Source organism: Alosa sapidissima, chromosome 20 (assembly GCF_018492685.1).
Source record: "Alosa sapidissima isolate fAloSap1 chromosome 20, fAloSap1.pri, whole genome shotgun sequence".
NCBI lineage: Eukaryota > Metazoa > Chordata > Actinopteri > Clupeiformes > Clupeidae > Alosa > Alosa sapidissima.
The window spans coordinates 8,390,938-8,407,865 of NC_055976.1; the positions used below are offsets into that span (position 1 = coordinate 8,390,938).

The 16,928-nt window shown below is 47.8% G+C and overlaps 1 protein-coding gene across 1 annotated transcript in view; it reads left to right on the forward strand.

The window, feature by feature from the left end:
* Window positions 1-16,928, forward strand: part of drp2 (dystrophin related protein 2) — a 138,809-nt gene that overhangs the window by 23,931 nt on the left and 97,950 nt on the right. The window contains 1 exon segment of the mRNA XM_042074445.1: window positions 10,052-10,281. Coding sequence (XP_041930379.1) covers window positions 10,257-10,281 — 25 coding nt within the window. The 5' untranslated portion in view covers window positions 10,052-10,256.

Sequence of the window (16,928 nt, forward strand, 5' to 3'; positions counted from 1 at the left end):
ATGGATTTTTCAAGGACCCCCACACCCCCCACTTCCCCCATGTCTGGGCACTGCTAACATGAAATGGTCGGAGGCGCTGATCTTAACCGTGATGTGCAGGGGGATTTTTTGGCCTGAGCATTAAGCTTCAGCTGAACACCTAATCAGTTATGCCTTTTTTCTCTCTCTTGGTCGTCAAGGACAAGGTCGCTTCGCTCTCTCCCTCTCATCTGCTGACAAGGTTCTCCAACTGTTTCAAAGCGCTGGGTGAATCCATGTGGTGCTCAGACAGACAGTGGCTGAAATTTGCTTTGAGGCGCGTGTGTACGTGTCTGTGTGTGTGTGTGTGTGTGTGTGTGTGTGTGTGTGTGTGTGTGTGAGACACAGAGGGAGACTTGGCTGGCTGATGAGGGAGGACATCCAAGGCAGAAACAGATATCAGTCTGCAGTCTGAGTGTGTGAAGGATAAGGAATTATCAAGACACAACTCTTGCTTTTGCTGTTAACAAATTGACCTTTGTCATGTTTGGAATGTTATCGATCTTTTACTGTAATCTTTTTTTTTCCCCACAGTGATTTTATTAGAGTGTAATTGTCTATCACAAATCATTTCTTGACCTGAGACTACCATAGCATATCCAAGTGAGATCTCATTCATCATAAAAAGATCACATAAACATACAACACCGCTGTTTTTGTGTGTGTGTGTGTGTGTGTGTGTGTGTGTGTGTGAGGATCTTGTCTGCAGCAGCCTAGAAGAGTGTGTGTTTTTGTGTGTGTCATCTTTTCCTCGAACATGCGCATTTTATACATTTATTTTGCCCTCCTTTTTGGCTGCTGGTGCGGCGAATGTGTCTTTGAGGATGTAAGGATGTTGCCGCTCCATTTGTACCATTATTTATGTCTTCCTGGGACGCGGCCCTTCAGTCCCACTAATAGTCCTGCACTGCGGGCTCAGATAGAAGGCTGACAGGCCATCGCTCTTACTGGCCCTGACGCCGGCCAAGTGAGGAATGCAGCTGCCAGCCGTCACCACGGCAGACCGTGTGTGAGGTTATTATTCTGGGATGTGCGCGCGTGTGTGTTTGCACAGCCAATCATCAGCACAGATGTGTGTCAGAATGAACATGGCCGAGAGATTTCTGCTCCCTGCCAGTGATTATTACAAATGATTTATGTCGGGTAGAAAATGGCACAGAATGCCATGTGTGCTCCCATGTTGTGAGGTGTTTTGAAGAAGAGTGATTTTTTTTTTTAGTTTTGTGTGAGATGTTGTCTGGATGATTTGACTCTACAAATGCTCAGATAAAGTATTAAACTTAAAGTATTCAGTTATATGTTTTATTTGGTATGGATTAATGGATTAATGTGTGTTATATGAAACTTTTATTTTTCTATTGATCAAGTCCACACATCTTGGCTTTTCAGTTCAGATTCAGTAGTAGTTGTATGAACTAGCTAGCACTGGTGCAAGATTGTCCATGCTCTCAATCGAACAAGCCTTGGTTGAAACTTAAATGGCCATCCACTTATATCCCATGACCATGTGTGAGGAATAGTTAATAAACTCAGTCATATGCCTGATGAGAAGTGAAGACATGGACCTCACTATCTATCTCCATGAAGCAGCAGCCCTAATTAATCCTTGGTGGTAAAAAATAGATGTAGAGTAGGTTATGTTAATAAAGGGACTTCATTATTTACCATGAAGAGTGTTTTTTTTCACTGCCAGATCTGCTTGTAAGGCTGGGCAACTTAATTTCAAACTTTTACATAGATTACGATTAATGAACATTTGACACATTTTTATTACATCTCTCTATTCTCTGAAAAGGTGCAAATATAAAAAATAATGGACATGGCATTATTTTCATGTGTAAGCTGAAGGAGAGGACTCCTATATGTTGGCCTGGTGATTACCCTTTTGTCCTTCGTGTTATCAGCACTACTTTGAGAGAACGGCCACTAATGTAAGTTGGATGAGATGACTGAACACGGCATCACGTTTCCTTAAAGGTGCTGTCAGCGATTGCGCAGGAAGACGCGTTTGTTTATGTTTATATATAAATGTATCAGCATCCCTCCCTTCCGTATTCCCAGAGAAACTCCACACAGGGTTTTGTTTTTGTTTGGGGGACAGCCTGCCCCCCATTTTGTTTGTTTCCAGTTCTCGGAGCCTTGGCTGTCTTACAGTGTACTCACAGAATTGGCAGCTAGCGGGTCGTAAGGAGATCATTGCTGAATGTGACGAAAAGTGTGTGGTTTTTTGTCTCTTTAGTCCACAGTGTTAATGGGCGATATTCAATAATTTCCCTGAGATGTTGCGTATGCATTTACTAGTGAGCTGAGGGAGCACCGAAAACAATCCCACTCCACTATAGCTCCCCTATAAACGGAGCACACAGCTTGTTTATCAGGCAGGTGCTGGAGATACTAGGGGGGCCGTGGGGGTCACTGAGCTGTCTGGACACAGCCAGACTCTCCCTCTGGGGAATGGAGAGATGGAGTGATATCAGCTTCAGGTACTGCCCAGAGCATCTCCAGCCCTGCTCTTCCGCAGGAGAGATAGCTTCAAAGAGAGAATTTCAAATTCAGAGCTGGACTTCATTAGAAATGGTGTGAGAGAATACAGTAGTGTGTGTGTGTGTCTTTTTGTGTTTTTCCCCTTTGTTGTTGCTGTAAGGAATGTGTGAAGCAGGCCATTTTTTATATAAGAGTTGGAGAGAAAGGAAAACATTACAAGGAATGTAATGGAAAACAAGGAATTTTAGAATCATGCCTGTGACCCCCCCCCCCCCCCCCTCTCTCTTCTTTTCTAATTCTCTTCTGTGTATGTATGACACCACACACTCAGTATATATGTATATTGTATACATATAAACATTCATACAAACATTGCATATATAAAAATAGACAAGTATGTGTATTTGTTCAGTTGTAGAATTGAGGCCAGAATTTGGCGGAATGCATTTGCTTGTATTCTTTGGGAATTGTTGGCACTGAATCACCAAGGACGAAATGCATTTAAAAAATGCCAAGGTTGACCAATTTTTGTTTGCTTATCTTTCCTGTTTGTTTGATCTTCTCTCCTGACGTCGTTGTTTGTTTGAGGGTGTAATGCAGCCGACCCTGTTTTTTTTTAAAACAAGAAAATGTTGTGGGGACTGTTGGTGGCACTCAGCCGTGTTTAATGCAGTTAATGCCAGATTTAATGGCCATCTTTATGGCCTCTGGACCCAACGATGGGGCCTCCACACCCAGCAGTAACACGGTGTGTCATCATAATTATTCATGAATGTCCATAAAGTTTTGTGGATGCGTTTCATTGCCTTCCTGTGGCTCACGGTGAGATTTCCAGCAGAGAGAGTGAGGGCTCATCACATGACAGTGAGGGGAGAAGAAACATCATCCACCAGCCAGCATGTTCACCTGGAGTTCAGAGAGGTACTTTTAATCATTGATTTCCTGTGCCTGCGATGGACAGCCAGAACCTTTATGGAGTCAGATTGCTAATTTTTTGACTTTCTAACATTTTATCTTGTTTCTTATGATTCTTTTTGGCTTCCCTTTTATTCCTCACACGGTAGTAATAATGTTTTTTCTAAACAAAGTTATGATGGAGCCCATGATAGATAGCTCTCACCCACCACACCTGCGCCTTCTAGAACCTGCTTACTTGACTTGTCCAATATGTCACTCACTCAGGCATTGCAAAGCATCTTGCCTTCTTCCTATTCTCCATGTCACCAGTAGCTCTAAGCTCATATTGCCCCCATATCCACAGGGGGTGTCAGCAATCTCCACTATAGGCATTTCAGCACCACGGACAGCCACCGAGCCAAACATGCATATTATTAGCACTCTAATCAAGCATTCCGATGGGTGAGCTTTTGACTCAGTAATAATCAAAAGGAGACCCAGGGTAGTGACTCATAGATGGGTTTGTGGAATACACACCATGTTTTTGTTTTTTATTTTTGTTTTTTTTTATAAGCAAACAAGCTAGATGAGAAAGAGGAATTTGATGGAATAGGCAGGGGAGGCCACATGCAACAGCGAGTATGCTTATAACTTCATATAAAATTCATTATTACTCATACCCCACTCTATTTTAAGTATCCTCAGGTATATTTCTCTAAAATACATTCATTTTACTTCTCAAGTAAACTCTTACAGTCATACATCACCTAACACTAAGCATGAATTCCTCCTGAATATGAAGAGCTAGAGTAGCTCAAGTGGATTGTGGCATTGCGTGCGTGCTTGGGCCCTCTGGAGGGTGCACTTGATGTGAAGTGGAGTGCAAACCTGGGCGGCGTTGTTGGGGAGTTTGATTGGTATTGGTGAAGGGCTAACAGGCGTGCACTGAGCCATGGCCGCGGGAGGCGGCGGGTCAGCCGTGTGATGTGATGTATGGTGCTGCAGCAACAGCAGCCTGCCCACCACGCTTCAGCTGTCACCGCGCACACCGCGACTCGCTCGCCCATTGAGGGGCAGCCGTGGCCTACTGGTTAGCGCTTCGGACTTGTAACTGGAGGGTTGCCAGTTTGAACCTCGACTAGTAGGCACGGCTGAAGTGCCATTGAGCAAGGCACCTAACCCCTCACTGCTCCCCGAGCGCCGCTGTTGTTGCAGGAAGCTCACTGCGCCGGGATTAGTGTGTGCTTCACCTCACTGTGTGCTGAGTGTGTTTCACTAATTCACGGATTGGGATAAATGCAGAGACCAAATTTCCCTCACGGGATCAAAAGAGTATATATACTTCTATTTCTTTCTGCTTTTCATATATATGTAAATAAAGAGAATGTGCAGGCTGTGCAGGGGGGGACGTGGGCGGTGAAGGTGATGGGGTGCAGGTGTCAACACTAGCAAGAGCGTTCCCACACGTGTGTGCTTGGGAAATTCTCGTAGCGTGCTCTCTAGAACACACTTATTCCACCATCAGTGTCAAGTCAACAGCTGAGAGAGTTTGTTTATCCACAGCGTATCATGACACATAGGTGTACGAGCAACAGATTTTCGAGTGGGTGGGTTTAATGTCTAGGGGCACAGGCACTGGCACCTTAATATTCTATATTATTCTGTCAGCCACATAGCATGAGAGCCTCTTTTGTTTGTGTTGCGTATTAATGTACTTCAAGGAGGGTCTGTCATGTCAGACTTTTGTCTTCCCGGTCCCTGGGGAGGGACTGAAGAGGAGTTGTTTACTTGGGAGATATTGATATAGGCTTCATATAACATTCTGTGTGCTGAGCAGCATAATTAAGAACCAAATCTATTAATCATACATGAGACGACAGCAGTGTGTTGGAGCACCTGCTACACAAATGGCTCTGATCATGTTAACGCTTTTTTGTTTTTTTTGGTAGAGTGAAAAATAGAAAATCCAGGCAAAGAAGAATGCTGTTGTGAGGCAAGCCATGAAAGACACGATTACCTCTCTGTTCAGATCAGAGCAAGGTTGTTTTCTTGGTTTTGATAGGATTGAAGAAGACGGGATCAGGTGTGTTACAGGCTTTGTATTAATATTTAAGGGGGATCTATCACTAAGCAACCCAACAAGGGATACCAGAACCATCCATGCAACTTCAAGAGAAACTATGAAGTATTGGCAATTTCTTTGCTGTTTTCTCGGTTTTTGCTTCTTTTTCACTGGCTCTGTCGTGACGAATGTCAGAGAAACTCCATCGCTACCTTGTTCTAGCCGGTGCCTGGCATGTATGTGTATTTAAATGCAAGGGGGGTTTTTCCACTCACAGGCGCTAGGGGGAAGCGAGACGGCTACCATTCAACCCGAAAAAAAGTCATATAACCATTCCAATGACTCCGAAGCTGTTAAGTTAAGGTAAATTAAGCTAAAAAACCTGCATATTAAGCTAAAAAAACCTGCATAGTTCGCCTTTAACCAGCGTGTATACTGCTATGCATACGGCTATGTTGTATGGGCATACGCTTGAGCGTGTCTGCGTTTCAAAGTATACTCCTTTTTTCAGAGCTTCTGGCTTTGCATGGTTGGCACAGACCTCTCATACTGTGGTGAGAGTGGTAGAGGGCAACCCTGAATTCTCACTCTTCTCCACTCAGCTCTGACATGACTTGGAATGACTCACTCTCTCTTATACACATACACACACACACCACACACACACACACACACACACACACACACACACACACACACGCAGCACCACGCACGCACGCACACACAGATCCGGTAAACAACGACACACATTCTCTACATTCTCTCTCTCTATCTGTCTCTCACTTACTCACTCACACACACACACACACACACACACACACACACACACACACACACAAGTCCCTCTCTGGATATTTGCTAGCGTTTAGCCTTTACTCTCAGGTTTACTCTGACTCACTGTAGTACTGGGATGCTGGCCTGCTCGAGCTCAGACAAACGCAAATGTCCCTACAACGGCTGCTTTTGAGCGGCATTACTCTTGTGCTCGGTGGACTTTGAATGTGGTTGTCAGCCGGCTACTTAAGAAGACCGATTTCATCAAGTCAATCCGAACCCCCATGTCGCCCCAGTACCCCCACCCCAAAACATCACAAGCTATTTCACGCAGGTGGATTTGTGGTCGCGGCTTATCGGAACGAGCGGCTCCAATTCCGATGCGACCAAAACGCTTCATTATGCCAGCGTGCGCGGCGACTGGAACGGGGGGGTTAACGCCGCGGATGATAAATTGCATCATGTTGTGAGTGCACACGTCGCGCCGCCGTGTCCTACTTTACGTGACAGGCGCTGCCGGTTACGGTATGTGACTAAATTCTGAGACGTGACGCGCTGGCTCTTGTTGGACTAGTAGCCGGCGCGTCAGTGAGATGCCTGAGTGTTTTTCGCTGTCGTGCCCCCCCCCCCGCACCCCCTCCCATCTCCTGGGTCTCTGCGAAGTCAGAGAGTCAGCTCCGTCCCCACACTTCTCACCATTCAGCTCTCTTTTTTTCCCCACTCACTTTACCCCCTCCTACCCCCCCCCCCCCCCCCCCCCCCCATTTTGTCCTTTTCGCTCCTTTTTGATTTCCTTTCACACTTTCTCTCTCTCTCTCTTTCTTGCTCTCGGCCACATGTCCAGAGGAGCACCTGGGGACCGCTGGGCTGACACGCACTGCTTTTTGCAGCGAGAGGAGCGAGAGAGAGAGAGAGAGAGAGAGAGAGAGAGAGAGAGAGAGAGAGAGAGAGAGAGAGAGAGAGAGAGAGAGTGAGAGAGAAACAGAATAGAGACAGAGAGAGAGACAGATGGGATCAGGTCTAAAACGGCTGCCTCTTCAGCCAGCTAAATGTTGAGGGACAGCAGACGGCAGAGAACAGGAGTGCTGGGGGTGGCGTGGGAGGGACTGGGAGGCATGGGTGTGAGAGCAGAGCAGGGCAGGGCCGACGCGGATGGGAGGTGGGCTGTGGATTGATGTGCAGGGCACTGCAGCTCTGACCACCACAACCCTATTCTTGGCTCCCTGCCTTAGGGACATTTTTTTATATCAGAAAGTGTGTGTGTTTGTGTGTGTGTGTGTGTGTGTGTGTGTTACTGTCCCCCTGAATGTCAGGAGTTTTGCTGTCTGTTGAGAAAGCAGTGTTTAAGTAACAGTTACAGAAGCCAATTTCTATGTCCATTTTCTGACCTTGAGCCTGTAACTGAAACCCACCATAACTGTCCCCATACCTGGAGGTATTATAGGATGAATATTCAGGAAGGTAAAAAGCCTTGTGACCAGGAGATGTATTTACTGTTGAGGGCTGAGTGAGTTGTACGTTGTAAGTTGTATGAGATTTACGATTTACAATGTCAGTAGCCCTCATGCTTACCTGCCAAGGAGGTCATGTTTGTGGTGTTGGCTTGTCTGTTATTATCTCCTTTTCACCAAGTTTTTCATGAAACGGTGTATCACTGTTGCTAATGTTGGGAGATATGGTACAGATCTGGGCTCTCCATGTGCCGTTCTAGTTTTAAGAATGTAAAACTCGTAATGAACCACACAGCAACTGTCACGCATGTACATAAACAACTATATTTAGCAAGGGTCGTTCGAGTGCCATCCTACCCTATAGCAGTTGGCTGCATGCTAATGCAGTCTTTGATGACCTGAATCAGGTGTATTTAAGTGTGACAGCAGCAGGAGCCGTACGAAACCGCTAGCTCCTCGGAGAGGCTTGTCAGCACCGCCATGAAAGCAACTGTCACCGCTCCTGAACTCAGTCCTCCTCTTCCCTTTTCCACGACGTCGTTGTGAGCTAAACCCCCTCTGCGCAAGGCAAGATGCAAATAAATTCAGGGCAGTGGAGGGGATTTGTTAGGAGGGAAGTTTCCATGCTAGCGCTAGCCCGCAGCAGCTGACAGCGTTGACACCGTAGCACGTTTTTCGGTCTGGCTCGTCATTGCGGTGTTTGGAAGGGTGCGCCGGTGGGGCTGGTGGCAGTTTAGAGATTGAGGAAAAGTGAAAGAGCGAGTGAGAGAGAAGGAGAGGGAAAGAGAGAGAGAGAGGTCCCAGTGCATCTCGTTAGTGAACTCATTTCCTCTCTTTACCTCAGGAGAGAGGCTCCTGTCGACTCCAGGGCCTCGCCGAGAGCCAAGCGACTCAGACAAGCGTCGCCGTCGCTTTTCGCTGTCTCGTCTCGTCGCCAGCTCTACTCAAATAATAGAATCGGGCTCCGAGTAGTCTGGGGAGAAAGAGAGTCAAACCCCCCACTCCCCCTCTCACTTTAGCAAGAGGCTAAAAACTATAATGTGAATTATGAATGCCAGTTGAAAATAGCTTGCATCTCTGCATTTTCCGCTAGCTGCTGGCTGCGAGTTCGCCATTAAACTTTAACGCCTCAGTTTTGAACTCTGAAACTCTCTCCATCCGTTCGTTCTTGTTCATTGCCCTCTGGTTTTGGTTGTACAACCCTTACTTACATCTGTTGAATGTCTTGCTTTTTCCCTTTAACTGCCTTATCCTTGTCCATTTTTCCCTCACAATCTCTCGCTCTCTCTTTCTCTCTCTCTCTCTTGCTCTCTCTCTCTCTCTCTCTCTCTCTCTCTCTCTGCTCTCTCTCTCTCTCTCTTGCTCTCTCTCACACACTCCTTTTTCTTCTCTCTTTGTGTGTTTCTCATTGGCTGTCTTCCCTTCGTGCTACTGTTCTGTGATGGTTTCTCGGCCCTAAAGGGCACTCAATCCCTGGAAATAGGATTTGTCAGTGGGGCTCGCGCTAGAGGTCAGGCCGACAGGGCTGTTTGGAGGCGGAGTGGCGCCGCATGTTAACACGTGCTGTCCGGCGGCCCTGGGGCCAGGGGTCGGACTCATTGGCATTCCTGCTCCGTACCGCTCTGGCACCATCCTTCTGCTTTAAGCCATCATCTCTCCATCCCTCCATACCGCACCACCACCACCACCGCCACCACCACCACCACCACCACTACCTCCACCACCACCACCGCCACCGCCACCACCACTACTACCTCCACCACCACTACTGCTTTTCAGTCGGTCAGTTTCCATCATCCCTGACCCTGCAGACTGCGCTGAGCTCATACACCGGAGTGGAAGGAGTGAATGTGCTGTCTGCTGATAAGGAGGTCTGCTGACAACCACACACACACACACACACACACACACATATAAATACACACATAGGTTCAGACATTCGCATACACACTCACATAGGCAGACCTCTTTTACTCTTGCATCAGCAAACTGGTGACTAGTGTCTACAGACGGAGGATTGGGGGCATGACCTCGGTGCGCTGATCAGATTTGAGCAGGCTGTGTCCACCCACTGCATGCTGCTGCTGTACACCTGTGATGGACTGTTCCTCTGCTTTACCCCATTCCCCCCCTGCAGAGACTCCTGCCCTGGAGCTCTAAACCCTGCAAAAAACAGCTGTATTAGCCTTCCTGTCTCTCCGCTTCTCTGTCTCTCTCTCTCTCTCTCTCTCTCTCTCTCTCTCCCTCTCTCTCTCTTCTTTGATTTATCCTTCCATCTCTACCCCCCCACCCCTCCCCCACCCTTTTGATCCGCTCTCCCTCAGCCAGTTGGGGTGACCTTGTGACCCTCGCTTCCCCCCTTTAGGTTCCCCTGGTCAGTGGATTGCGGACATTACGGGCCCTGCCTCCCTCCCACCCCCGCTCTGCTCTGCTCTGCTCCACCCCCCGCCTCTGCCTCTGCCTCTGCCCGCCAGCCGGTGCTCCGCTCCTGGGGAAGACGCGGCTAGCCCCCAGCCCCCCCTCCAGCCCACCAGCCCCGTCCAGGAGGCCCAGAAGCTGCAGCCGCCGCCATGTCAATCACGTCGTCACAGCTGGGTAATGCATTAACAGAGGGAAGGAGGTACACCTGAGCTCGCCAAGTTCAGGGCTCGGGACAAGGTGGGAGGGGGGTGACAGATGAAAGAGTGTGTGTGTGTGTGTGTGTGTGTGTGTGTGTGTGTGTGTGTGAGAGTGTGTGTGTGTGTGTGTGTGTGTGAGAGAGAGAGAGGGAGAATGACTGTGTGGGTGTGAGCGAAAGAGAGAGAGGGGGAAAGGGAGAGAGTTTTTGAGTGCCCTTCTTCTCTTTAGTTTTTCTTCTTTAATTCTGTAATGATTGTTCATCAGAAGTTTAATCAAACCTTCATTTTTCTATCTCCCTCTCTCTCTCTCTCCCTCTTTCTCTCTCTCTATTTCTCTCTCTCTCTCTCTCTCCCTCCCTCACTCTCTCTCCCCCTCTCTTTCTCTCTCTCTCTCTCTTCGGTCTGTAAGTGTGAGCAGACAGCCTATTGCTCAGCCCAGGCATGCGGCTGAGGCATTGGTAAGGGCTCTGGAGAGGTGATCAAAGCCTTTTGTCATTTCTCCCCTCCTCTTGCCCTTTTTCTTACACAACCTCACGGCTCCAAAAAAAAAAAAAAGAATCTCGTTCGTTCGTCTCCAGGCACCACATCAGTGGCGTGTCAGGCTCACCAATAACTCAGAGCTCGCCAGACTCCTGAAAAGCCAGAAAAGCCGGCACTTTTGCAAGGACAGCGAGCCGCTTCGAGTAAATAAACCAATTACAGTAACTCCGACTTTGCAAAAGGGCCATTTCCACACCTACTGGTTCAGTACAAAAGTAAAATGTCACATTAGGTGCAGCGAAGCTAAAGGTGGCTAAAGGCGATTGAGGGTTTCACCGGGCCACTGTGAAAGGCATGACCTGCATGTCAATGTCTCCGTGGGTTTGATGCCTTTGGCAGTCGTGATTGTGTTTCAGATGTCGTTTTGCCACTTTTGCGTGTGTTGAATAAGCCACCCTCGTTGTGAAGTAATGGAGTGAGCTGGCCTTGTATGCTGTTGAGTAAAACAAACTAGTACGTAGTTTAATCCCCATGAAAAAGGAATGGTGAAGGTGAGATCACATGCAGTGGTTTGAGGTGGTGAGATTATCATTAAACAATTCTTTCATTTTAAAGAAAGATGCTGACGCAATACGGACCAGTGACAGGCTTGGAAGTGATAAGTCACAAAACAACAAAGCAAAGCTTCTCCGAGCCTTTCAGAAACATCTTTTAATATTTTATTCAACAAGATTCATTCAGTGTGTGTAGTGATTAGTTGTGGTTTAGCTAGAGATAATACAGTTAAGTATCACTGTAGAAAACACATTTGTCTATCTTGGAACTTATTGTTTTTTCTTAGTCATAGGACCTGTAATGAAATGGCACTGTTTCTCAATAGAGAACTCTGTAAAAAAATGTATCATAGTCAAATGTAGGCTTTTCGGTGTATTAACCAGAGGGAAGAGCATGAATCCTCTCTTGACCAAAGCTCTCGATGGAATCAGCCAACAGGTGTTTGAGATATGAGATGGGAGTCATATTTGCCTAGAGCGGGGCTGTCTGACGCAGGCACCATGAAGCTTCTGTGTTTAGTGTCTGCGGCTGCTGCTGGTGCTGCTTCTGTCATAGCTTTGCACTGCGGAGAGGAGTGAAATGAGGGGAAAGCCATAGGCTCGACTGTTGGAGTGTTTGCATTCGCTCGGAATAAAATGAACCGCCAGGCCCCCTGCTGTGTGGAGGAGCACCCCGGCTGATTACTGCTCTGCACTCGACACCACCAGCCGGCGTCGCCTCTCAACACTCTCTCCACCGTTCCCGGCCCCACGCGCTCCAGCTAGCGCTAGCACGAGAGGAGCTCAGGAGATCAGAGCGCTTCACTCGGGAGATCTGAGAGCACCCCCCCCCACCCTGTCCCCCCCCCCCCCCCCCCTCATTTCCTCCTCGGCCCCCTAAATGTTGGGGTCCTTTCTTCCTCTCCTTCGTCTTTTGCCCCCCCCTTCCGCCCGACTTCACAGGGTTTTCTTAGAAGCTGCTGCAGTCTCAGGTGGTCCAGTGCCCTCTATAGCATAGGGTGTTGTGTATGTAAGAGGGAAAGAGAAAGATACGAGGAGAGAAATCAGCGTGTCAGTTAGGGTGACCTTGACCTAAAGATCCTACGCGGCCCAAGCACTCTTAGCCATTAATATCCAGCTGGTTTCAGATGATCAGAAATGGGTCGATTTATCCCCTTCTCTGTGTGGGTGAAGACTAGGAGGGAACCGCCGAAGTGCACTTCAGAGAGCCCGAGAAGCCTCTGAGCCAGAGATAAACACAAAGGATTTGGGAGGGTGCTATGAGCCCAGTTGTGTCTTGAGGTGTCTGGGCTGGGGTGCTGGTGGTGTCCGTGCCTAGTGTTGGCAACGGCGGGGTGCCAAGCGTTGGACCCGCTGCTGTGCGAGGCCCTGCCGTCGGCTTTCCGCTTGCCAGACGTCGGAAAAAGCTCGCCCTGAACTCGGCAGCTGCAATGATCACAGATCTGCCTCCGGGAAGCTGAAGCCTTTGTTTGAAATCTTATCTGTTGCCCCGAGACAAATTGTTTTATTTTTCTTCAGGGGGAAGTTTGTTGCTGGTGTGCCAGCGAGCGCTCGCTCAAACTCACATGGTTTTTGGCGTTCATGTTTGGTGTCTATCCATCTTTCATTTCTCTTGCTCTCAGTCTCTCTGTTTCAATCACACACACACACAAACACAAAAACACACCTTCTCTCTCACACACACACCCATACACACACACACACACACACACACACACTGCCTTACTCTATTCACTGTTTCCCAAACAGTTCCTGAGTTATCTTGAAGACTGCAGATTGAGGTTGTAGCTTTAGGGGATGAAGTTCACCGCTCTAAGAGCATTGTTCTCTCCATGCATTTGTGAGCAGCGCGGTGTTTGTCATCAGCATGCACAGACAGCTGCCCTCCTCATCAAAAGAAAGGAACATGGCCAATAGCCAGAGATCCAATAGCCAGGGATCTGACAACAAATGTGGCAGCACTCCGAGAAACACCAGCTCACTCTTTGCGAGTACCGAAATGGAAGCCAAGTTATGAACCTCCAACACGTTATAGAATTGCTGTGACATTATAAGGTCTTGCGGTGCGAACGAGAGCACGGAATAGATTGACTTTTTGTGTACCGTCTTGTCACGGTATGTGCTATGTGCCATGCTTTTAAAGATACATCCACTCGTACAATCACGGCACCCCACAGCTGCTTCTCCTTCAAACTGACACGCGTCTGCAGTGATTTGTTTAGCGAACCGAGCCGCTGCGCTGATGCTATTTTAGCGCAAGCTCCAGCCCGAGTTGCCAGGTTACCTTGTGCTGGGCTGGAGGAGGAGGCTGGGGGGCGCGTTGGAGAGCTCCAGGCTCGGCTCGCCACATCCATGATGATCCTCTGGGTGTTTTTAGATGCCGGTTGCTGCTGGTTGGTGGTGGTGGGAGCAGAGGCCGGCCTTGCCGCGGAGGAGAGGAGAGGGCGGCGGTTATGTGGGTTCGGCCGAGAGCCCCCTGGAGAACTGCTCCTCGTATAGATCTGTGACTGCTCTCTTACATGCCCTCCTTCCTTCCTCCAGCTATCACACTCCACAAGGGCCCTCCGAGAGAGAGAGAGAGAGAGAGGGAGAGAGAGAGAGAGACAGAGGGAGGGAGAGAGAGAGAGACATAGAGAGAGGGAGGGAGAGGGAATTAGGGAATGAGAGTGAGGGAGAGAGGGAGAGAGAGAGAATGAGAGAGATGTTATGTGGTCAGTCTGTTTCTTCTTATCTTGCCCTGAATCAAATGCCCTTCCTCATCCTCCTCTTCCTTCCACTCATCTTTAATCTTCTACTCCACTTGTCCCTGTATCTCCCCTTTGCTCATTCCTTCCTTTCGCCTCCCTCCATCCCCTACTCCCCTACTCTCTCTCTTTCTTTTTCTCTCTCTCGCCACCCTCTTTATCACCTTCATTATCTCCCTGTCCCCGCATCCCTTCTTTTTTTTACTCTCCCTTGCGTCTTCTCGTGTCTCAGTCTCTCTCTTCTCTCTCTTTCCCTCTGTTCTCTGTTCTCTCCCTCACCCCCCCTTTTATCCTCCTGGAGGAGCGGAGGTTCCCTGCACTGCTCGCTGTGGTTTAGTGGAGCGCAGCGGGCCTGAGGATGAGCTAATGTGGCATCATGCCTGCCAGTGCCCATCGCTACCCACACCCCCCACCCCCGGACCCCCGCACCCTCACCCCCCTGTGGTGTAAGCCCCCTCCACTCCTCTCCTGGCTGCCCACTGCGCTGGCCTCCTAACCCCCTCCGCCCTCCACAAACACCCCTCACCCTACCCCCTCGTTCCACTGGCTGCTCCGATGGCTGCTCTGATGCCCACTCTATGAGCTCTGGGTGAGCAGGGCAGCCGAATGGGAGGTGGCACACAGCAGACTGAGGCTGCTTTTGTTATTTCATTATTTGGCTCTCCAAGGAGCTGCAAGGGCATTTCTTCTCCCTACACAAGTCTCTCTCTCTCTTTCTCGCTCTCTCGCTCTCTCACTTTCTCTCTTATCCTCTGCTTCCCTCGACTCGACTCGACTCTCGACTTTTGCTGTGTGTGTGTGTGTGTGTGTGTGTGTGTGTGTGTGTGTGTGTGTGCGCCTGTGTGCCTGTGTGGGCTTGTTTGTTTGCATGGCCTCTGCCAAAGAACAAGGAAGGCTTTATGTTTGAGCATGCATGTCTATGTGTGTGGACACAGGAGAAATTACCATGAGAGTATGCAAGGCACTGACAGTATCTGTGTGTGTGTGTGTGTGTGTGTGTGTGTGTGTGTGTGTGTGTGTGTGTGTGTGTGTGTGTCACAAGCTGAAGCCACTGTGCGTACGCGGGTGTGAAATTAAATCCACATCAGCAGGCAGGCATTCAGATAAGCTTAACAGGACATGACATCCTGGAGGTTAGAGACAGATGCTTGCTCCAGTTCTTTTGGAACATTTTGCCTTCCTTTTGCCTCCTCTCTCCTGTATTGTCAAGATTCATTTCTTTTACAAAAAAGGGGGGAAAAGTAAAAAAAACAACAACTCCTCACCAGATTGCTTCACTCATTGATGTTGAGAAACTTGGGCCTAATCTTTCTATACTCATAATTTGATCTTGTCAGGAAAGGGAAAATATAGACCCCTGAACAGCTTTTAATTATGATACAGCGATATGAAGGCTGGAGCAGAATATCTTATCCATGTCCGCTGGAGTGTGGAAACCACATTTTCACGCCTCTCCAAATGACTCCTTCACCTAATATCCCGCTTAGCATTCAAAGCCTGCTGATGGTCAAACTGATATCCATTTGTGAGTCGAATTCCTAACAGGGTCGGATCTGACCTTGTCTGAATGTAATTTCTGTAATTTCCCCCTCTGCCAGCCCATAGGAGAAAAATTCTGCTGATTCAGACTGTAATTACTGTTTATGACGAGACGCTGAAGTGTCTGTTTTAAAGATGCGAAAGAGGAGCTTATAAACCCTGAGCCTCTTCCTATAAAAGTGTGAATATTACTAAGATGTCTTATTTTTATTAGCTTCCTTTGGGCCTTTTGTTTTTTAATAAACCCTCCTGACAACTCGCCGTGGTTGAAAACAAATCCAGCACAGTGAGGAATGTATTATGTATAGCGGAAGGGACAAGGTCAGAGGGAAGGATAATTAAACATGTAAATACCTCTGGGCGGCAGACAACAGTCAAGATTCGATCAGACGTCTGGCCGAGCAACTTGCCTTTTCTTAAAGACCTCTCTCTCTTTCTCTCTCTATCTTTCTCTCTCTCTTTCTTTCTCTCTCTATCTTTCTCTCTCTCTCTCTCTCTGTCTTTCTCTCTCTCTCTGTTCTCTGTCTCTCTTCCTCGTTCTTTTTCTCATAAAAGGCGAACCTCGGTGGGAAGGGTTAGTTCATCAGCAGCAGAGGCTGAGACTGGGTGGCAAGCTGTAGGGGCTTATTATGGGGATGAGGCAGAGGGAGTGTGAAGCGTGAATTTGTGTGTCTGTGTGTGTGTGTGTTTGTGTGAGAGCATGTGTATCTGTGTGCCTGTATGTGAGTATTTTTGTGTTTTGTGTGTAGGGATGTAACGATAACCGGTATAATGGTAAACCGCGATAAAAATGTTGACGATAACAATTACCGTTTTCTTTTCAAATATCATAATTATCACGGTTGATTACTGCGGTATGGAAACCGTGTGTTTAATCCTTCCAAGCTTTATGTGAGCCTGCTTTTGACATACAGTAGGCCTGGTACAATGAAACAAAACTGGTACCATACTGATTCTGTTGTCTAATTGATGGTTTTAACTACGATTCGGATTAGGCTACACCTGATATTAAAAGGCGGAACATTTTCACTGCAAAATGTGCACTGTATTATGTAGCACTCTGTCTGCATCTTTTTATGTTCGCATCCACATTAAATCCATTCCACTCACGTAATCAGGAGAATACAGTAGCCTAAAGTTTTATTTCAAAAGCTTACTTTGGTCTCACTTATTGGATCTAAATAACAGAAATAGCAAACTCCAAGTTATGGTAGGGTAAGTTAAGCTATAAGCTCATAGCCAATTAAACATAAAGAAAAAAGTGAATAGGACACTTTTTTAAACTATTTCAGCTTGTGTAGGCCTAT